Below are 23264 nucleotides of genomic sequence, written 5' to 3' on the forward strand. Positions count from 1 at the left end.
CTTGCCAAAATTCAGTGGATTTGCATTGAAATGCATGTGAAAAAATATCAAATTTCAATGGTGAAAGTTGTAAGAACTTGTTGAAAACATTGTTTGATTGAATGTTATACAATGAATATTTGAAAACGAATACCAAAAGGGGAATCATCAAATTCCAAGGTAGGTGGACAATTGCCTTCGTTATGAGGATCAATAATCTCTAAAGGATCCAATACTTGAATTGATGTAATGAGGTGAATAGTGCCTCATGATTGTCATGGCAAGGAATAAAACGAAATGGAAAAAAAGGCTAAAGAGAGGTGAGAGGAGAATAATAAGAGAGAAAACTCATGTAAGTTTCCATCTTTGCAATGCAATATTTGTTAAAATTCATAAAAGCATGCTTAAAAATACATTTAGTGTGCGGCACAATGTAAAAAAATATTCACTAAATAACATTTGACAAATCTTGAAAGCTCAATTTTACAGGCCTACGACAATTGTTTTGTACCATAGTTCATTGGATTGTATGTTATTTTACTGACTTTTTTGTATATTTAATGATGGATCATATGTATGATTGTTTAAAGAGCAAAATTGTTGTAATTACACTGTTATATGCATACACTAAGGTTTAAAATTGCGTAAATAAGCCTCGAGGCATTTTTCGTCTATGAGGCGAGGTGTAAGCCTCGAGGTGGTTTGAGGCGTAAGCCTCGTGGACGAAGAATTGCGTAAATGCGAATTTAAGTATTCTAGCAGGTAAATAATAGTAAGAGTCTATAATATAATAAAAACATCTAAACGAGAAGTGAACTTAGTGGAAAATAATAAAATAGATGCAATATATGCATCTTATAGCATAATTCAAAGTACACAACTACAAATTAAAGTCTATCAGAACTCCCAAAGTACAAATAAGAAAGAACATCTAAAATCCAATCATGTCCCATCACTAAATGGGTCTTCAGTTGAGCATTTTCATCTCCAATTGTATCTATGAATGTCAAATCTTCATCATCTTCAATCTTACCCACTTTTCTCTTCCTTGTTGAATAAGAATGATTAGTGTACTATTAATTGCATATATTTTAAATGTAATAGCACATAAGAAATTGTGAGATATATTTGGTTACTTGTTGTGCTGCAGTACTAGTGGATGTGTGTGGTGTGGTACTAGTGGATGTACCTGCTTAATCTGCTTCACTCCTCAAGACATCCACACTTATATCCTCTAGCTGCATGTTTGATAATGGAAAATATGTCTCATCATTTATGAACCACTTATTATCAGACACCATATCATCACACACCAAAGGGTTCTCATCATTCTTCAACCCCTTAGTCCTCAACCTCTTATCTTTCAACTTCTTGTTGTGCATAATATACACAAGGGAGTTCATTCTAAGTGTTGAAAGTCGATTTCTTCTCTTCGTTTGCACTTGATTATATGTGCTCCAGTTTCGCTCACACCCAGATGAAGAACAAGTGAGGCACAAAACTCTAAATGCAAAACTTTGTAACTCAGGGGTTAAATCACTAAATTGGATCCACCATTCAACTATTTTCAAAAAGACAAACGACAATAAGAACATATTAAAGTGTTATGCATGTACGATTACTTTGCAAGAATAAGCTAACCTGGAAAGCGTTTGACAATAATTGAAAAATCAAATATTGAATTTAAAAAAAAACCTAAAACCGGTAGTAGAGGTGTTGTAGAGGGCGGCCGGACACTTGTTGCTCACCGGTGTGAGGCGGCGCCGGCGGGAAGGTCGGCCGAGGGACGCTAGGGCGGGGTTGTGCGGGGCTTTGCTGCTTCATGCGGGGCTTTGCGGCTTCGTGCGGTTTAGGTCGGCCAAGGGACGCTAGGGAGGAATGAATAGGGTATTTGATTAGGCACTTAAGTGAGTGGGACCCGTTTGCTTGAGGCGTATGCCTCCCCTGTTATTGCGCAATGCGCCTCTGAGGCGCGCCTCAGGTTCTATGAGGCGTACACCTCTCCTGGTCTCAGAATTGCTTAAGCAATAAGGCACCTAGGGGTCTAATTGCGCAATTTTAAACTATGGCATACACAAGTATCACATTAGTCAAATATGCATATAAGTAATACTGGATTCATAAAATGTTCAATAAGTATGTACGAACGCATGGTGGGTCATCTTATGAAAAATTGGTGGCATTGGGAGGATATTATTAATGAAATTGCTCTTTCATTAGTATAATTATTTCTGCTTCGTGGTACTAACTTTAATGTGTTGTCATAAGAAGTATACACCTATTCTATAAATCTATGAAGTGGTAGCAAGAGTTTTCATTGTTCAACTGTTAAATGCACCTCAAGTGTATGCTAATCATCTTCACAGTAAGCCATGGAGTTAAGAGCTTTCATTACAATAATATGTTAAATATTAGTAGGAACCTTGCAAAGGTTTTCTTTCATTTGTTCACCTGGACTGCTGGGCAATTTTAAATGTGATCTTATTTTATCAAACTTACCATTTTAGGGGATTAGTAAGCCATCTCAGGCTTTTCTTAACTTGTGCTTCTTGAAGAAATTTCCCAAATATTGTGCATAGCTACTTCTATCATATACACAACTGAACAGCCGACCTAAAAATTCGAACCTGTAGGTTTCACCTAAAGAATTAACTTTCTATCCTAGCAAGCCCCCTCACGTGCAAAGCATTTGGATTTTGCATGCATGAATCAAATATGACAACTTTGTGCTGGGTCCATATGTTGAAATAAATGAGCTTGTGAGGATCAAACTTCAGTCTTTTCTTCTCGTACTATAATTTGTATATTGTTTTCAGCCAACTCTATAACTCATATTTGTATAAGTGGACACCAAACATTTCACTTTCTATCTAAGCAAGTCAATGGTACCAAAAATCCTTATCTTGTAAAAATACATTTTGTACCTTATTTACTATTACTTGTCTAGTAGGATATTTGGCCAATGTGAGATTTGGGGAGGGGTATACGCTCAATCTTTCTAGTGATTTCCCCATGTGAGCTCCATGGTACTTACTAGAAAATTATCTTAGCTCCATTCATGTTCGATGAAATACTGCTTGATTAATGAGTGATGGCTATTTCTAGGATAACTTTGAGGTATCTCTACACCCCTACGCTCTTTATCAATGCATGATCATTAAGTTCCTTAGCTATGAATGTGATTTGCCAAGTTACTATTTAACCAATGAATTTTTTACCCATTGCCTAATTATTTTATTATTATAAACTAGAACAAATTCATGGGCATTTCCATTTTGCAATTGTGAACTAACGATAAAAGTATCCATCCCCACTTTTAATTAAAGTCTCAAAAAGTGGACTTTTTAGCTGAAAAACAAGAAATACAAGGAGTATTCTCATGAAATGTATGCTAGAATAATAATTCATGAGATTATATATCATATGATAATTTTAAAATTTTCTCATTTGTAGCATGAGGCGGCTTTTTATTACAATACAAATGGTGATGATACAAACTAGAATATGAGGTAATTATAGTAGCAACCATTGAATTTGAGATGTTCTATATAGGAGTTTTTCATATTTCTCCATATCTTGAATTACTGATTTCACCTTTAAGTATATGAAGAATCAAAAGATCTTACTCATTTACTAATTTCAGGTAAATCATAATGTGGGTTGTAATCTCCAATGGCTACTTTAATATTAGAGAATCTATGGAGCTACCATCATTTGCATTTTGTATTTCTATAGCATTACGTACTTTTACACATTGTAGATTATAGGTATAGGAAGTGCATTTAAGTCTAAAATGAACTCTTGGGAATATTTCTCCAAATAACAAAATGACGGACATATTTATCCAATTGCAGCTAGTGTGAGGCATATCAAGTAAAATTTCTTTTTGTAAATTGAAAACTCATTCTACCATTAAACAAATAAAAAATTTGAGAGGTTCATTTTGATATGGAGTCCTCCTTTTTATGTTAGGTTTTGAAAATCTAGATTGTGTGTGTATATTATACATATTATTAGATGTGACTTGCCTCTTTTTAAATAGAAAGTAGTGTTTCCTACTAAATTAATAGAAATTCAAGAAAATTGAGAGCGCCCCATTTTGAAATGTTCTCTCCTTGTTTGTAGTTTTGCTTAGTTCCAAAAGGGAGTTTTTTCTTCTCATTGTGGCATAAGATAATGTATGTAATCAAGCTAGCACTGGCCAAGATAGTAAGAGAGGGAGAGGTGCGGTGGCAAGAATTGAAGAGGACATTATGGCATAACTGCGATCAAGACTTTGGGAGGGAGGGGGGAGTTGGTGCATAAAATAATGGCTATTCATGTGCTCCACGGCTGGATTGAATTAGGTTATATTCTGCTGCAGCCTATTGAAATATTGAAGGAAAATGCAACATGGGTCTATATGGTACACATGGAAACATAACAGTTGATCTTGGCCCATATCTATATTGTTGTTTACTATTTCTAAGTTGCATCTTGATACCAGTTTGCAATATCTTGTTGCAGTCCTTTCAACTTTCTTCTTTCCTGTTATATGTTTTGTTTATTGCCTGATATTTGTTATGGTTAGTGGTCTATATTTTGCATGCAGATTGATAATTTGTAGGCTCATTTAGTCCTGCACCTATTGAAATATAGAAGGAAAATGCAGGATGGGTCTAGATATGGAAAGAAAAAAAATTGCTCTTGTTGATCTCTATAGATCTCTATAATTGCTTATTATTTTAAAGTTGCGCCTTGAATACCAGATGGAAACATCTTGCTGCAACCCCCTTTTGCTTTCTACTTTCCTATTGTCTGGCACATCTTCCATTGGTTTATAGCATCATGAGCAGTTGGTAGGTAAAGATACTCATGCCAGTAGGGAAGGTAACAGAATATATGAAAAATGCTTTGAGATATGTGTCATGGTTTAATCTCAAATTTTGATGTGGCGTCTTACTCACCCTTTATTTTCTTAAATCATTGCTTCATCATATGTATTGTTTATTGGAATTAAAGATGATTTTAGTCATCATTTCTATTTGTGCTCATATTTTTAGATATTTATATACAGAGGTAGTATTACTGCTGAGATGTCACATCAAGGGAGTGATGTTGATGAAGTGGTCGATGAATATAATATTGGTGAAATGGGTGATATGGATGATGAAGGGGATGATGATTACCATGGAAGAAGAGGGGAGTATTCAGATTCAGATGATGAAGAGTTCGAGCTATCTGTATGTTCATATTCCATTTTTTGTGTTTACAACTTTACTAGAATCAGTTTGTTTATCTTTTTATTTCGTTTTATTTTATGCCCTTTATGCTTTATTCACCATAGGTGTTAGTTTCTTTTAATTTTCAGTTTTCAGATTTTTGCTGTTGTATATTTCCTGGAGGCTGAGCATCGACTTTATTTATATGTTTTTACTGGAGTACTGTACTATCTTTCTCTACTCCACATGCAACTTACATTTCATAAACATTATGGCAGTTTACTACGACCTTGTCTCATGCAGAATGGCAGGATAACAGATACTACTGCAGCACAAGCAAGAAGGGGAAAGGATATTCAAGGAATACCTTGGGATGGGCTAAACATAACAAGGGATCAATACAGACAAACTAGACTAGAACAATACAAGAACTATGAGAACATTCCTAATTCCGGAGAAGCATCAGAAAAGGTTTTTTTTAGTCACAGTTATAATTTTGTTGAATTATATATCCATGCGTTTAGTTAAATTTTTTATTCATTTGGTATAGGGATGTAAAGCAACTGAAAAAGGTGGCAATTATTACGAGTTTAGCTGCAATAGTAGATCTGTTAAATCAACTATCCATCATTTTCAGGTGAGTGAAGATGTTCTACTTAGACACCAAATCCTGACTTCAATATTCTTTCGTTGCTCCAAATCAGATTATGTCCTTTCTGGGACTTTAATATTCTTTTGTTGCTCCAAATCATATTATGTACTTTCTGACTAGGTTTTCAATCTTTGACTTTTATATTCTTTTGGTTATGATATTTTCTTAAGGCATTGCTGAAGTATGCCTGATAAATGCAATGTATAGGAATTAGTAATTCCAAGTGTAAAACAAAGGGCAAAATAGCTTGCATAAATACACCAGAAATGGTATGGATAGTATAGATGTTGGAGATTTCAGCATTTGATTTCACCATATATTTATTGGCATAGTTTTGTCATAGTCTGGCTGAAATTTCTGATTTCTTCTTTTTAAAAATGGCAATCTAATTCTGAAAGTCTTATAGACATCTTTTGTGTCGTGCGTGCTTGTTTCTCTGTTGTCAAGTTATGTAATTTTTCTCCCATTTTATATTTTTTTTCAGAGACAGTTTTTATCTTCTACTCGACACATATGAATTTGAGCTTGTGCTGGAAGCAAGTGTTTTAAGGGCGTTAAACTCAATGCAACTTTTGAGTTTGTACTCAACGGGCATTACTGGAAAAATTGATTTTGTTATTTTTATAGCAAATGCTATCTTTTGCTTTATTATAAAAATTATCATACCTACACATTTCTTTATTTGTCCCTTTGAAATTCTATTTCGCCTGCAATCGTGTTACTTTGCACTTGATACTTTTTTGTGTCGTGTTACTTTGCACTTGATACTATTTTGTGTAGTGCAAGGAAAGATTTAAGCTTGCCTGTATGGTTTCTTTGTCGGGCTTTAAATTACTTTTGTTGATGTTTCTATGGCAATATTATTAAACTTAACAAAGATTCATGTATTTGCAGCTGAGGAATTTGGTATGGGCTTCATCAAAGCATGATGTATATCTCATGTCACACTTTTCTGTGATCCATTGGTCTGCATTAACTCGGGAAAAAAATGTAGTTATGGATGTTGCAGGACATGTAGCGCCATGTGAAGTATGTGTTGTATTTATTTATCGAGTTATGTTTTGCTTATCTTTTTGGTATGGTCATTTTGTTTGATTAAGGTCACTTAAGATAAAGAGTTTCTACTCATTTATGGACATCTTCCAAGTTAATATATATTTATATATACATATATTTTTGGGTTGCAGAAACACCCCGGAAGTTTATTGGAAGGGTTCTCTCAGACTCAAGTCAGTACGCTAGCTGTGAAGGACAAGCTGCTTATAGCCGGTGGATTTCAGGGGGAACTCATTTGTAAAGTAATCTCCATTTAAATTAGTTGTTACTGCTTTCATGAATTATAAGAATTTAATAGCAAGTTACAAGCAATTGAAGAGTCAATCATGCATGAGGGTGGGCAATTAAATCCCCTTACTCAAATTTAAAAAGTTGCGGAAGACCTGTTGGAATTTTAAGAGAATAACTAGTTGCTCTGCTGCTACTAAATTATAGAATAATTCATTGTTGAACAATTCCAAAATAAGGAAAACAAAGAAAAAAATTAAAAAAGTTTAGAAAGTAAACGAAAAAGAGGAACGAAAGGAAAAAAAAAAAGGATAAATCAGAAATATGGACTCAGCTTGGACTCAAGCCACAACACCCACATAGGCTTGCTTGCTCTTGCAGACCAGCTTGCACTTGCTTTCCTCTAAGTTGAGCTGTGTGGGTCATCATCATCCACATGTATTTTCTCTATTATGATTGGCAATACATAAAGTTATGATATGTTTTCATTTATGGATGAACCCTAGATTGTAATCAATGATAATGATGCATTTTTATGAAATGTTAATTACTGAAATTTTCTATGATCTCATTCACAACTAATTGGAGCATCTCTGCTATTTGACAATGGTCTTCAAGAGAGCTAAATTGTATTCTCACCAAAATAATCCTCTTAAATGCACATTTGGAGGGTAGTTTGAAAATTTTTGGAGCCTTGTAGAGCACCACAGGAGTTTCGAAATGGAACCTTTGAAAATGAAGGCTATGATAGGGATGCTTTCACAATAGACTTTACTTTATTTCACTCGTACATGATAATGCCCCCTTTAAATGAAATGAAGCATGCTAAGGATTTTTTGACGGTTTGAAATGATATTTGATTCATCTCCAATTCTTGTGGCATGGATCCCATGGAAGAATTCTGATAGGAAACACTTATAGATCTCATATAATTCCTATCAATCTTTGAAAAACAGTGAGAATTCTCCACAAAAACCACACACAACCAGAAAAACAGTAGATAATTTGTATTATTTAATGAATGGGAAACGAAAATTATCAAGATACAATTGATCCTTTATTCGAGAGGAGGATCTATCTCTCCCAATTCTTTAGACGCTACTAGAGCCCAAACAAAACCTAAGAGAGATAAAATTTCAGTCAAATTCAAGATGCCCTTACCCTAGGAAAACAAATTATTTAATGCATACAATCCAAAATGAAATATCTAAATAGTCACTGCATTCAAATTTCCCTTTTACATCCCTCCTAAAACTTTCCTATTCCGACTACTGGAGCCCGCGGTTTGAGCGGCATGCAAGGGAGGCGGACTAGTTCTGCCTCTATCTCCGCGAGCTGGTCCAATTGACCGGTCTAACAATACCCACCTCCTAAAGACACACCTTGTCCCCAACGTAAAAAGATGATACTCTCCTCAATTTTCTTGTCATCACAAACGGTGAGAATCTAAAGAATTCGGTCATTACACTTGTGCCCCAATGTATAGCTCTCGTCACATCTGAAACAGAGCCCCTTCGCTCTCTTTTCCTGTAATTCCATTTCTGTGAGCTTCTTGAAGTTGTCCCTAGGCCTTCCTCTTATAATCTTCTCCTTCAAAGTCTCACGAAGAGTATTCGGTGTTGGCTCCTTGGATGCCAAAAAGGTATTGGTCATCCTATACGAGTCTCCTGAGGTGCTTCCTCCCGTCTCTCTCTCCAGGTGCCTTTGATCCTCTACCAACTGAGCTAGCTCCATAGCCTTTCCCAAGTCACAAGGCCTCATCACTTTAAGCGCTGCTCGGAGCTCTAGTTTCAGTCCCTTCATAAAGTTCCCCTCGAGTACAGTCTCTAGAAGTCGGTCTCGTCGACTGACCAGGTACTCAAATTGCTCACTGTACTCCACCACTGTCCCCTCTTGTATCAGAGCGAACTGCTCATAGAAGTCCCTCCCTTGCTAGTTTGGAAACGTTTCAACAAGTGATTCTTAAACTCCCTCCGGGTCCGTATCGGTTTCCTCGTATCCCTCAACTAGTACCATGCTTAAGCTTTCCCTTCCAAGCACATCTTGGCTTCCGTTAGTCTCTTCCCGTCTGTCAGCCTATTGACGGTAAAGTACATTTCTACCTTGTAGATCCACCATGGGCATCCTCTTTCTCAAAAATAGACATCTTCAGCTCCCTCACCCTCAGATAACCTTTGTTCCCTTTACCCCCTTCATAATTTCCCATTCTCCAAGGGGTGGTTCCCCCATGTGTCCTAATCATCCCTTCTACGTTCATACCCAAACCTTTCATCAAATTTTCACATTCTCTGTTCAAATTCAACACCCCTTGGATCATAGCAAACCCCTTCCCTTTTAAATTCAGCTCCTCTTTGGTCATAATTACCACCCATTTCCCTTTCAAATCCCGCCGCTCTCCTCTCCAATTCTGCACCCTTTCGTTCTTGCCCTGTCTCTTCCCGCCTCTCCCAATACCCTCTTCCCGGCCCCTCCCTAGAAATAGGATCTAGGGGAGGTAATTATCTCTTATCCTTTTCGAATCTCCACCTTCTGATCTTCTCATTGCCTTATTGGATTAGAGTTTTTCTGCTTCGTTGGTTGCCGGAGACTTTCCTTCTAATTACACCGTTTTGGATTGACGCTCGAGCAACTTCTTCAACATCTCTCCCAGGATGGAAATATTTCCATCCATCTTCTTATGGATGGCTAAAATTTGACTTTTGACCTCTAAAAGTGAGTTTGGAGATATGAAATTTCAATTTCAACTGTCTAATCTCCCTTTCAAGACGTTCTTCCGAAGCATCCACTAGTTTGGTCTCTATCGATATCCAAATTTTTGTTAGCCTCAAAAATATGTATCTCGACCCAAAAAGCAGTAAAAAACTCTTTTTTCAGACAAAATTATGTCGCGGATATTCACAAAAATAGCCCCAAAAACAGTCCGGAAAGTTTCTCTGATACCAATTTGATAGAAAAACTTCTAGATCTCAAGTAATTCCTGTCAATCTTCGGAAAACAGCGAGAATTCTCCACAAAAATTCACACAAAATCAGGAAAGTAGTAGATAATTTGTACTATTTGATGAAAGGGAAATGGAAAATGTCATGATACAATTGATTCTCTATCGAGAGGAGGATCTATCTCTCTCAATTCTCTAGATGCCGCTAGAGCCCAAACAAAACCATAGAGAGATATCAAATTTTAGCCAAAATCAAGATGCCGTAACCCTAGGAAAACAAACTATTTAATTCATACAATCCAAAAAGAAATCTATAAACAGTCCCTACTATCAAATTTCCCTTTTACATCCCTACAAAAACCTTCCTATTCTGACCACTGGAGCCCACAATTTGAGTAGCACGCAGGGGAGGCGGATGACTTCTGCTGCTGTCTCCGCAAGCCGGCATGTATGGACTTGCTAAACTAGTCCAATGGACCGGTCTACCAAATTCTTTTTGGATGATTTGTTAGGGGGCATAACTTTTCCAGCATAATGGGAAGGGAAAGGTGAATGTACTCACTAGATCAACGAAGGCTGGTGTGACTGGAATATAATTGGCTTGATTTTTATCTCTCTCTATCAGAAGAATTCAGTAATATTCATTTGGATCAGTTTAAGATTGGTTTCTATCCAACAAGTGCTTTCTTTTTTAATTTTACTTTAGAGGAGTGATAAAAATTCTGATAGTTTTGGGCTTAAATTTTATCAAAATGTTATTGCGCGACCCATTTTTTGCTGAAATTGACTCACTAACAGTATGCAGAATTTTTTTGAGCATTTGATGAAAGTAGCATAGCTAGGATTTGATTCTTGGTTATGCCATCAGTCATACCCATTTCATGAACCAACCCATATGGGAATTGGTTATAAAAAGATCATCTGTATGTAATATGCTTATGCAAATACTAATGATTGTTTATTACAATTTTCGTTTATAAGATTATTCTAATTAAAATCTCTCAATTTTATACCTAGAATTTTATTTAGTCTTAAAGTTGATTGAAAATCAAAGTTTGTAGGTAATATTTACTTAATATTGTAGTATTTATTTGTAAAAAAAGAAAATTACTTAAACCAAAATTGAACAATAAATATTTTGAAACTATTGGTACCACGAAATGATGGCATGATAAATGAATCCTAAGTCTTAATATAGTTACTAGTTCATTTAGAAGCATAGCTATGCATTTTTTCTGTCATCTAGAAGCTGCAAAATTTTTTGTTGGACTTATCTTAAGGATATACTCACTTATATCTTATGACTAGAGTTAGAGTTACATTGATTGACCAACTAGTTAGATGGACTGTGTTTTTCCTGCAACTTAACATCATGTATACATCTTAAAGGATTTTGAAATGGCAATCCTTTATGTTTATTTGGTCACTTTTTTATCCCATTGTCTTTCTGCTCAAATGATGAGTTGTTAGATGGTAGGACTTAAGTCTTGAGATAGTCCTTGAGGTCACAACCTTCAAAGTGGTCTCATTAATTTGACCCTTCAAACATTTAGTCCCCCTTAGATATGGAAAAATGTTAGTCTTATCCCTATTTTGTAATAATGTGGCATACTGTGATAGCTTATTTAATCATGCATGGATTATAGGGTAGAGGACAAAACTTTAATAGCAAGCATAGGGCCTGCAATCTTGAGGAGAATCCACGAGTTCCTTTATTTGTTGATTCTCATCTCATGAATAAGCTGCTGGAGTGTGGCCATATATGCTAATGATGGGCAATAGAACAGGAGGCTATTGCCCCTAACACGAGGAGGTGCACCCCTCACTATATTGTCATAGCAAAGCACAGGGTGTCAAAATAGTGTGCACTGTTGATTAGAAATAACGCTAAGCACTATTGTCCTTATTGAGTGTACTATTAGATTTCTCTAATTTATTACTTGAAATTAATATTGATATTCTTTAATTTCCTTTTTTTTTTCTAATTAATTTTGTTTCTCTTTTTATTAAGGCTAAGCACACACCTGGTCCTAGTCTTGTTAATATTGATATTTTAATATTTTTTGTCAAAATAGCATGCACTATTGCTTCTTTGCTTGCTCTCAGGTTTTCCTACATACACAAGCATTTTCTTATATTACAAGAGTATATTATAAATAAAAAAAATAAAAATTCACATATAGGTTTTTGTCTAAATCATAGAAGCATTTTTCTTTTATCATTCATCATAAACTACATGATTGGTCTACTTATAGAATAAATGCATGGGATTGTAGTTGGGGATTGTTACATATATATGATTACATATAAATATATCATAAGTTACATTCATCACTCTTTTTTTTCCTAATTTTGAAAAAAATTTCATTTCAAAATTATTTTCAAGCATTTTGTTACATCAACAACATCAAGGCTTTATCCCATTGTGGGGTCATCAAGGCTTTATCCCATTGTGGGATCAGTTATATGAATCTTTTTTCTCCATTATGTTATGTTAAAAGTCAAATTCTAATTTAAATCTAAAAAAGAAAGGTCATTTCTAATACTTTCGAACCCCATCTTTTTAGGTCTACCTCTTTCTTTCTTTCTTAACATAAGTTAAATCTAATACATCTACCTTCCTGATGGGGTCATTGGAAGGCTGCTGTTTTATGTGACCAAACCATCTAAGGAGACTCTCTCTAATCTTACCTTTCACCAGAGCTACTCCAAAATTTTCATGTATATGCTCATTTCGTATCCTGTCTATAAGAATAAAGCCACTCATCCACTTGAACATCCTCATCTTTGTAACACTTAATATTATGCTTCTCTTTTAATGGCCAACATTCTGCACCATAAAGCAGATCTCACCACTATCTTATAGAATTTTTCCTTAAGTTTGAAGGGTATTTTTCTATCACATAACAAACCCGATGCATTCCTCCACTTCAACCATCCAACTTGAATTCTACTAATAATATCCGCATCTATTTCACCATTACTCTGAATAATAGACCCAAGATATTTAAAACGGATACTCTTATCTATAATGCATCGACACTTTTCCTCAAATAGATATACAGTGTCTGACACTATTGGACACAACATGTGTCCGACGCTCCTCCGATACGTATCGGATACGCCAACGACGTGTATGATTAAACAAATAATAAAAATAAATCAGGCACGTGTCTAAAATATTTTATGAAAATTTTTTAAAATATAATTTATCATATCTCAGATTTTTATTTAGTAAAAAAATAAAAATTAAATTTCTTTTTTCTTTTCCAGAGTCCCAAATCAATCGCCCACACTCAATATCTCATTCCCTAAATATTCTCATTTTCATTTCTCTTTAGTAGGTTGCGGCTATGGTTTCACAATAATGCTCGATGTCATATGAATATCGATGTCTAATGTCATCACAACATCTGCATTTCAAAATTATTTCATCATCAAAGTTTGACGTTGTTTTGACATTGACACTCGATGCCGACAATTTTTACACCCACATTCACTCCACCATGCATTCTCGACATCTCATCTTTGTCTAATGTCATTTGAACATCGACAACTAACGTCATCTTGAGGTCGATGACGAGCTCTGTCTTGGCATCAATGTCCGATGCCTATTACACAACATGATGGCCGACCGTCGAGAGCATTATTGTCTCCCCTCTTGATGCCTAACACGACATCGATGTCTAACTCTTGACATCCTAATTATAAGCATAAATCTTAGTTGAATTACTTATTATTTCTCAATTATTGTTAATATTTTGCTTATTCAATTTTTATATTTAAAATATAAAAATTATAATACCATGTTCAACCCATGTTCATGTCATATATTTTCAATAATTGATGTGTCTTGCATCCGTGTCGTGCGTATTTGTTTCATCGTGTCCATGTTTATGCATCATAGAATCTTATTAATGACTTGATTGTCCAAAGTTACAAATCTCCACTAGATCTATTACTACTAAAATTACACTCCATGTACTCAATTTTAGATCCACTCAAATGAAAACTTTTAGACTCTAAGTTTGACCTCCATAATTCAAGTTTACCTTCAACTCCCTCTATAGTTTTATCAACAAGAAGAATATCATGAGCAAAAAGAAACCTCTTGTAAATGTTTAGTGAGAACATCCATGACTAAAGCAAATAGATATGGGTTTAAGGCTGATCATTGATGTAATCCAACTGAAATAGGAAAATACTTGGTCAAAACACCTTGTGTTTGAACACTAGTAACAACTCCTATATGCATATCCGTAATGACTTTAATATGAGCTTTATTAACCCCTTTCTTTTTTAGAACTCTCCATAGTACTAACACAATGTATTAAAGGATTTATGTCATGATTATTTGATAAGTTTTACGCTGACTATCAACTAGCTAACACAACTCTCCACTTTTATCATCCAAGACTTGGGACATGACAACAACAATATTTTTCAAGCATTATGTTAAAATACGTTTATTTTATTTAATTCATTAGTTTCATTTATTAGGTAAAAAAATGACAAATGTCAGATTTTAGTCAAACTTTAAGAAAGATTCATCATGGAAATATGCTATCTTGGCTAAATGATACCGGTTGTGTAACATGTATTTTTTGTGGTAAAATTATGAAAGGAAAAATTCTTCATTACTAGTAACATTTATTTGGGGTTATAGAAATGCTAAAGCTTGCGCCATCAACATGTGGAAGATGAGTTTCAGGAGTATATGAACAAGGTGTTGAAAGATTAATTTAATGAAATTCCACATATTTATATAGATGTAGTAGATGTTTTTGTTATAAAAAAAAAGAGTAGATGTTTTTGACAAGATGGATAGTGACATTTTATGATAGCTTTTCAGTAGTAGAGATATTCGGACAATTTGGCTTATCTCTTTTGTATTAGACCATCAAATAGATGCTGTGAATCAAAATCAAGTATTTCCAAGTCTAAATTTAATGATGATTTCTATTCTTAAAGAACCAAAGGTTGAAGTATCATTGAATACATTTTTAATTGAGGATCCTTTTGAAGTGGAGAATCAACAGAAAGGTAAAATGTGAAAAGAAATAGATATTGCTAGGAAGGAGATGAGGGAGAGTAGTTCAAGTGTTTTGTTGATGTATGTATGTTGCCGGCATTTCTTTAATGCAATTAAATATGATAGCTTTCCCACACCAGTGGAGGTATTTAGATGCTATTGTCTTTGAATGAAAACTCAAAGCTATGATGAGGTACGGTTTCATACTTGAAAAATAGATACAACGCAACAATTGCTGCAACATCATAAAGAAGATGGTCTTAAAAATGGTTATTCACTTATATTTGATGCTTGGATATCTCTTAACGGAATAAGTTTTAGTGACTTATTGGTTATTTTTCCAAGAGGAACTACATTTATTTGATTGATGCTAGCTTTTATTTAAATATATTTGAAATTCTAAGCAAGTATATTGAAGATATTGGACCAAATTGTGTCATTCAAGTGGTCATTATAATGCCTCATAGAATGTTCTAGCAGGTAAGTGACTGTTAGGGAATACTTGAGGGTATTCAAGTAAACTCTATCAAGAGAGAAGAAAACAACAAACGAACATGATTTAAATGGGAAATTTCAGCAAAACAGCACCTTTGGTTGAAGAAAATCAACTAGAATGAAGAAACAAAGCAAGATACAATTCATCCTCAATTCGAGAGGAGGATCTTCTCTCCCAATCCCTGGATGAAATCTAGTGCCCAAGACTCCAAGGCAAGAACTCCCAAAATCAGTAACAAAACAAACATAACTCTAACCCTAAACAACACATACTATTTAATACATTAATTCCCTAATTCAAATCGTAATTTAAATTTCCCTCCCATGCCTAGCCCCCCCACACCCCGCACCCCCCTCCCTCTCCTCTAATTGGCTCATAGTGGGGCCCAATTGTTTGGATGGCAACAACAACAAAAGAGATGACATTTGTCCGCCTCCGGTAAACGAGAGTCGACTGGGCCAATTCGGCCTGAACCAACCTAACAATACTGCATTCCCAAAGAACCACCTTTTTCTCAAGGTGAAAGGAGGGAAACTGATGCTTTACCCTCTCATAAGACTTAGGAGCCTCATAATCTTGAAGATCCTTCCACTTGATCAACACCCCCTCCCTCTCCCTGGCACACTCCTTGTAACTCGAAGGGTTCCAACATCACCTCCAAAGTCCTCTATTAATATCACTGGTAACTCAGAATTGATTGCATGCTCCCCAATCACCCTCCTTAGTTGTGAGACATGGAAAAAAGGGTGTATGTTTGCTGTTAAAGGCATCTTCTATACCACCAACCCTATGCCCTCCAGTACCTTAAAGAATACCCTCGATGGCTATTCCCTTCCTTCAACAAATCCGCTTTAATCCTTCCCAACTCCTCATCCCATGCAGTTTCCTCCTTTATGGCCTCCCATTCTAATACCAACCAGATCGAGCCTGCTATTTCCTGCAACTCCCCCATGCATCTGGACAATGCATTTGCTGCCTTGTTCTCCATTCTTGGCCTATACTGTATTTCAAGTTATACCCCAGTAGCTTGGAAAATCATCTTTGATGCTCTTTAATCACCATCCTCTGCTCCAGCAAGTACTTCAGACTCAGCTGATCTGTCCTGACAATGAAGAGCCTATCTAACAAGTATGGTCGCCACTTCTGGATGGCTAAAACAATGGCTATTAACTCCCTCTCATATAATGATTTCAGCCTGACTCTAGCTGTCAATCCTTGTTGAATTAAGCAATGGGTTGCCGGCCCTGTATGAGTACTGCTCCCAAACCATAACCTGAGGCATCTGTCTCCACTATGAAAACTTGGGTGAAATCTGGTAGGGCCAAAATCGGTACAGTGGTCATAGCCTTCTTTAAGCTCTCAAAGCAGCTGTGGCCACCTCTCCCCATAAGAATTCATCATTCTTCAATTGTTCTGTCAGTGGCCATGCTATGATGCTGTACCCATTCACAAACCTCTTGTAGTATCCTTTTAATCCCAGGAATCCTCTCAACTCCTTAAGATTTTTGGGCATTGACCACTTTATCATAGCCTCAAATTTAGCCTGATCCGCTGCCACCCCCTCTTTATAGACAATGTGCCCCAAGTATTCCACACCAGCCTAGGCAAAGCAACATTTCTTCAGATTTTTCCTCAGTTGGTGCTTCTGTAAATCCTCTAGCAACCTCCTCAAATGCTCCCAGTGACCCTTCTCTGTCCTGTTATAAATCAGGGTGTCGTCGAAAAACCCCAACACAAACCTCATGAGGTAAGGCCTGAAGACCTTGTTCATGAGGGACTAAAAGGTGGCTGGGGCTTTAGTGAGGCCAAATTGCATCACTAGGAACTCATAATACTCTTCATGAGTTCTAAAAGTAGTCTTTGGCATATCCTCTCTTTTCATCCTGACCTGGAGGTATCCTGACTTCAGATCTATCTTGGAGAACTGTACTAAAACGGAGTTTTAGTACAAATTTTTTTATTTTTGTCTAAAACTCTGTTTTAGAAAGCAATAAAAAAGCCGTCCCAAACGAAGCCTAAATCTGCCAAGTCCTAAGTGGTTTACTTCTACAATGCATATTTATGAGCCTTTTGGGCATTTGCTATTGTTTTATTTTAAGGGCTTGTGCTTGATGTATGAAGTGATTCTTTTTGAGAGATTTTTGGCTGGACAGGCTATCTACTTTTCAACGAGCATATTTGTATGTTGATTTTGCTTGTCCAGATTTCAGAACGCTACTGTGATTTGATTCCTGGTAAAGATGCGTAGTTATTTTTATTGCAAAGTTACATCTCAATTGTAAATTTGAGGGTTTCTTCAATATTCACGTTCTTTACTCGTTTTCAGATTGCTGGTTTGTCCATATATTTAAAAAATTTCATGATTTCACGTAATTTCATTTCACTTGTTTAATTTTGAGTGTCTTTTTTCCTTGTGTATGACTGTTTTTGTTGTCTTATCAAAATTTCTCGACTTTTTGAATTTTAATTTGAATGTGTTTGGATAATGATACTGCAAGAAGATTTAAAACAAAATGTTTTTTTTTTCTCTTTGTTGAAAAGCAGTATTTAGATCGTGAAGGAATAACCTTTTGCTGCCGGACAACTTACGATGAAAATGCAATCACTAATGCTGTGGAGATCTATGACAGTATGAGGTATTTCCTATCCTTCTGTCTTATGTATGGATGTTTTCTTTTAACATTTCTGAACGGCTGATACAGCTTTCAATTTTCCTAGTGGTGCTGTTCATTTCATGGCATCGAACAATGATTGTGTAGTTCGAGATTTTGATATGGAGAAGTTCCAGTTGTCCAAGCACTTCCGTTTTGATTGGCCGGTGAATGTAAGCTATGCTATTGTAGTGAAGTTGAAACTAGAGAATCTTATTGTCATAATCAGTTGCAATTATGCCATATAGAAAGAACCGCTATTATAGTCAATAAACATCTCCATTTAAGTGTGTATATATATATGTCATAAAATTCTAATATATTTAGATATCTAAGACTTAAATCCTTCCATTTACTTATATATCACTTTAATGTCTAGATCACATTAAAATATATGTTTGAAAGTATGCTTTACTTAAGTTAATATAAGTGGTATTATTAATATGATTTAGAAATTAAATATAAAGATTTAGGTGTTCGATATATAAATATATAAAAATTTTACGATAAGTACGGAATTCCCCATTCCTTTTTTGTCTGCTGAATTTTGTGTAGAGATGTTTAAAACCTACTGAGCAGCAATGAAATTAACATGAGGTTTTTCTTTAATTATAGCAATCATTCTATTCTGTTTTCAGCCGTGTACATTATCTTTGCTTTTTTGTTCTCTTCAAGTCTGAAAAGTTTGTGCATCTCTTTCTCACGACTTATCTGTATATTTTCTATTGTTTGTAGCATACAGCAATTAGTCCAAATGGAAAACTTATTGTCATTGTGGGAGATAGCGCTGAAGGATTGCTATTAGATGCTCAGACTGGGAAGGTAATTTCTATTCATATCTTTGTTGAATTTTAAAAAAATGCTGGATACAGTCATGACCATGCAAAGTGTGGTAGTATAGGCTTTCCACCTGATTCCAACCTATGCAACATGAGCTTGAGAATAAATTCCTTGATAATGTATGGCCTGATGTAGTATTGCTTTCTCAAAGAAATGGGCTCGGATAGTGAGTTGTCTGAGCTTGCCTAAGCAATATATATTATTGTGTTCAACGTCAACATAGAATCTTTATTATAAAAATGAGCTGAGTATTAACTTGTTTAAGTTTGTTGTTCATTTATTTTCAGAGAGGTTTCAAATCAATGTTGAGTCAAAATTTTAAATGTTATTGAAGATTTAATTTAATTTTATCATAGTCAATCCATAATCATGTTCTAATAAAGCCTAATCATAAATATATGAAATTTCAAATAACCTAAACATATAATCTTACCCATAATGTTCTTCTAATCAAGCCTAATTTAATATAGTGATATTTCAAATAACTAAAACATATAATCTTACTATCAAATGTAGAAATCAAAATGTTAGTGAAGAACCAAATTTACGTAAAATCAAGTCTTATTATTTCATCAAAATAAAATCCCTTATGACACAATTTTAAAGAAATGCTACGTGTAAGAAAATTGATTTGAGAGCATTAAATAAGGCATTAAGTAAGTTATTGCCCCATTTATTGAGAATTTTATCAAGCTCTTTGTGAGCGATTTCTTGTGGAAACAACCATGTTTACAAACGTAAATGAGGGGTAAAATATTCTATGCATGTTTATTTTTACTTCCAAAATCTTATTCTAAGAGGCTGTTTGGCTGCAAGTAGAATTTTGCCAATCCTGTAAATTTGGATGTACTAAATCCTGTGGGTTAAATGTTCTAAATTATTTGGTATGATAGCTACTAAATCCAATTGAATTCAGGTAAACTATTTGGCTATTTCTTTCAGGATTTAAAAATTTGTATATTTTTACTTTGCTTATATTAATTTTAATTAGTCTAAATAAATAATAATTATCCAATTAAACCTCTAAATTAATAATTAATTAGTGATTTATTAAGTTAATTGAATAAGAATTTATATTTTGATAAATTAAATAAAAAATAAAAATAATATCAATTAAGATAATAAATTATTACTTAATTAATATTAACTATTAATTGTTTGGTTAACAGTCAACACATGCACATATTAGTTAATATATGCGTCTAAATAAAATTTTGGAATATTGATAATTTTAATTAATAAAATTTAATATTCAAATTACTCAATAATTAATAGTTTATATGATCAATTATAATTTTTAATTGTTTGGTTAACAGTCAACACATGCACATATTAGTTAATATATGCGTCTAAATAAAATTTTGGAATATTGATAATTTTAATTAATAAAATTTAATATTCAAATTACTCAATAATTAATAGTTTATATGATCAATTATACATAATTAATTTTATTTGATCAAATTAAATCATTAGTAATATGAATTTATTTATTTATTTAATATTAAATTTTAAGATTAAAGATAACTTTTTCTATTTTTCTTGTTTGTAAGAAACACACGGATTTAAGTAAAATCTGGCGAGTCCATGGATTTATTAAATTCAGGATCAAAGGATAATGGGGACGAATTTAAGTTGTCCAGCCAGTTCCCAGATTTACTAATCTGGGATTCAAGGTACACTGGGGAAGAAACAAGATTTAAGATTTCGTAGGATTTAAAGTTGTTATTTTTGCTGTTTGGCAGAATTTAGGCTAAATCTGCTGCCAAACAGCCTCTAAGATTGTTCAATCATATGAATAAAAACTATATAAATGAGTTTTAAAATGAAGAAATATAAGTCTTGCACTAAGCGCGCTGGATATATTGACCCATAAACACTCGATTTTCTATCTTCCAGACCATCCAAGATCTTCATGGCCATGTGGACTACTCATTTGCGTCAGCATGGCACCCTGATGGTTCCATGTTTGCAACTGGCAATCAGGACAAGACTTGTCGGCTATGGGATGTGCGCAACCTCTCCAGCTCCGTCGCCGTTTTAAGAGGCAACCTCGGAGCCATACGATCGATCCGTTTTAGCTCTGATGGTCGGTTCATGGCCATAGCAGAGCCAGCAGATTTTGTTCATATTTTTGATGTTGGAAGTGATTATAGCAAACGGCAAGAACTTGATTTCTTTGGTGAAATATCTGGCATGTCATTTAGCCCTGACACTGAGTCTCTCTTTGTTGGTATATGGGATCGCACTTATGGCAGCCTCCTTCAGTATAACCGGCGACACAACTATTCCTATCTTGATTCCTTTTTTTGAGGTAAAATTTAGCTGCAGGGTCTTTGAAGCTTGCTGCTGTAGAATCATCTCAGACTTGGCTTGTTTTGCCTTAGAAAGCAGTGCAGATCATATGATATTAGTTCAGGCTTAGAGGTGGACGTGCCAATGATACTAGAAAATCATCTTTGTCTTCTCAATAATGTTGTAACCCTGCTGAAATGTATAAAGAAATGTTGTACAGTAGTTCTTAGAGAGTGCCCTCGAAGTAGAAATGAAATTTCATTGTAGATTGATCTGGGACTTCAGTGTTCTTGTAAACTTCTACAGTTTTTAGTTGCAGCATTTTCCAACTTTTTTGTTTCCTTTCTTTTCAATTGAACAGCAATTCCAAGAAGGTTTTCTGTTTTGCATCAATTCACTGTTGTGGGATGCATCAGTTGATATTAAAGCCAAATTCATTCTCTTCAGTCTATTTCCTCATATGTGTAATTTTGGTCTCGTTTATTTTGATTGTTTTTATTATGGTCGAAGAAGGTTTAAGAGTAACTTCACTTTCATTTGGATGGAGTGACGACTCAATATGGAGAGATGATCTAATGTGAGAAAGAAATTATTAAGATACTACGTAAGTGTATTAAGTTTATTCATTGAATGTCTAAAAAACATGTCAATATAAAAAATAATTAGGAATCATTTGATATCATTTTTTTATATTTTTTTCATTTTGATTTAAAATAGAATATTTTTGGTATATTTAAAATATGTTATTTTTATTTTTATTAAATATAAAATAATTTATATGGTAGTTTGGGGTTGGTCTGGGATGGCTGCTAGCTGTAAAGTATGATGATGGTTATTTTTTAAAAATATTCGAGATGTAAAAGTTATTTTGAGTGTTAAAAAATTTATTTATTTTAAAAATAAAAAATAAAATTATATTCTAAATAAATCTTTTTATTTAAATAAAAGAAAATACAACAAAAAATTATCTCAAAACTAGCCATAGTATAGTTTGCATCTATTTTATTAAGCTTGTGTTGAAAAATGAGCTTATTTATTGATGCACGTAATTAAATTTTTTATTATTTGTTTCTTTTAGTTTTTAAGCGTTTTGAAGGGGAAGGCTTGCTTTTTTGCAATTACTTTATGTATTATAGTGCAAGATGAATACTCTAAACAAAATAGATTAAGATAAGATTCAAACGTGGGGAGGATCTTGATGCTTGAATGTGTCATTTTGTAGTGGTGTATTTGGATGTATAAAAGGTTTTTGTTTTTGGGGGCTAGTTTATAATTGGTTTTGTTTTATTTTTGGGGCCACATGAAAGGGTTGAGGGTTGGGTATTTCTTTTAATAATTTTTGAAAGGTAATAAATTTTCATCACTAGTTACTAAAAATATTACATTAAAAAGTTGTTAAAAAGAACTTCTAACAAAGTAACAAATAAAATACATTGGGTTAAGATAACATGAAGTTAAGAGGTTACTATCTATCAAAGAGAAGAGACAAATCCATCTTTAGATATCGGCTAATTAATGAATGACAAAGTCATCAAGAGAGTTATTGTGTCTAACTTGAAATCTAATAAATCTACCCAAATGCAAATTAAAAAAATATTTAAAAAAAAATCCTATGCTTCTTTGAGAAAATACAAATTAAAATCTTTTATTCACTACTTTAGAAAGTTTTTTGGTAGAATAGCGTCTTCGAACAAAAAGCTTTAACAAACTAACATTTATATAAGAGCAATCATGGGTGGCATTCGGGAACACGATTTTAACGTCATAGGGAGAAAATTGAGTAAGAATAACTAGGGAACCTCAATATACTAATATATAACTTTCACATATATGACTCTTGAAGTATTAATAGGCTCAATAACCATAGTTGATGATATCGAAGATGGGAGAGCAAGG

At 34.2% G+C, this 23264-nt stretch overlaps 1 protein-coding gene across 3 annotated transcripts in view; it reads left to right on the plus strand.

Annotated features, from left to right (window-relative positions):
• The window catches only part of LOC110099877 (uncharacterized WD repeat-containing protein C2A9.03), a 34767-nt gene extending 13120 nt beyond the window's left edge, over positions 1–21647 (plus strand). The window contains exons 2-11 of one of the 3 annotated variants that reach the window (XM_020827178.2): positions 3433–3488; positions 5036–5201; positions 5484–5651; positions 5731–5817; positions 6727–6861; positions 7020–7130; positions 18127–18218; positions 18301–18406; positions 18969–19055; positions 20973–21647. In XM_020827178.2, the coding sequence (XP_020682837.1) occupies positions 3484–3488; positions 5036–5201; positions 5484–5651; positions 5731–5817; positions 6727–6861; positions 7020–7130; positions 18127–18218; positions 18301–18406; positions 18969–19055; positions 20973–21386 (1371 nt within the window). In that variant the 5' untranslated portion in view covers positions 3433–3483 and the 3' untranslated portion in view covers positions 21387–21647. Of the gene's footprint in view, positions 1–3432; positions 3489–5035; positions 5202–5458; positions 5652–5730; positions 5818–6726; positions 6862–7019; positions 7131–18126; positions 18219–18300; positions 18407–18968; positions 19056–20972 lie in introns of all 3 variants that reach the window. The other 2 variants (XM_028699819.1, XM_020827179.2) reach the window with 2 other exon arrangements.
• The last annotated feature ends 1617 nt before the right edge of the window (positions 21648–23264 follow it).

Source organism: Dendrobium catenatum, unplaced genomic scaffold (assembly GCF_001605985.2).
Source record: "Dendrobium catenatum unplaced genomic scaffold, ASM160598v2 fragScaff_scaffold_1395, whole genome shotgun sequence".
Taxonomy (NCBI): Eukaryota; Viridiplantae; Streptophyta; class Magnoliopsida; order Asparagales; family Orchidaceae; genus Dendrobium; species Dendrobium catenatum.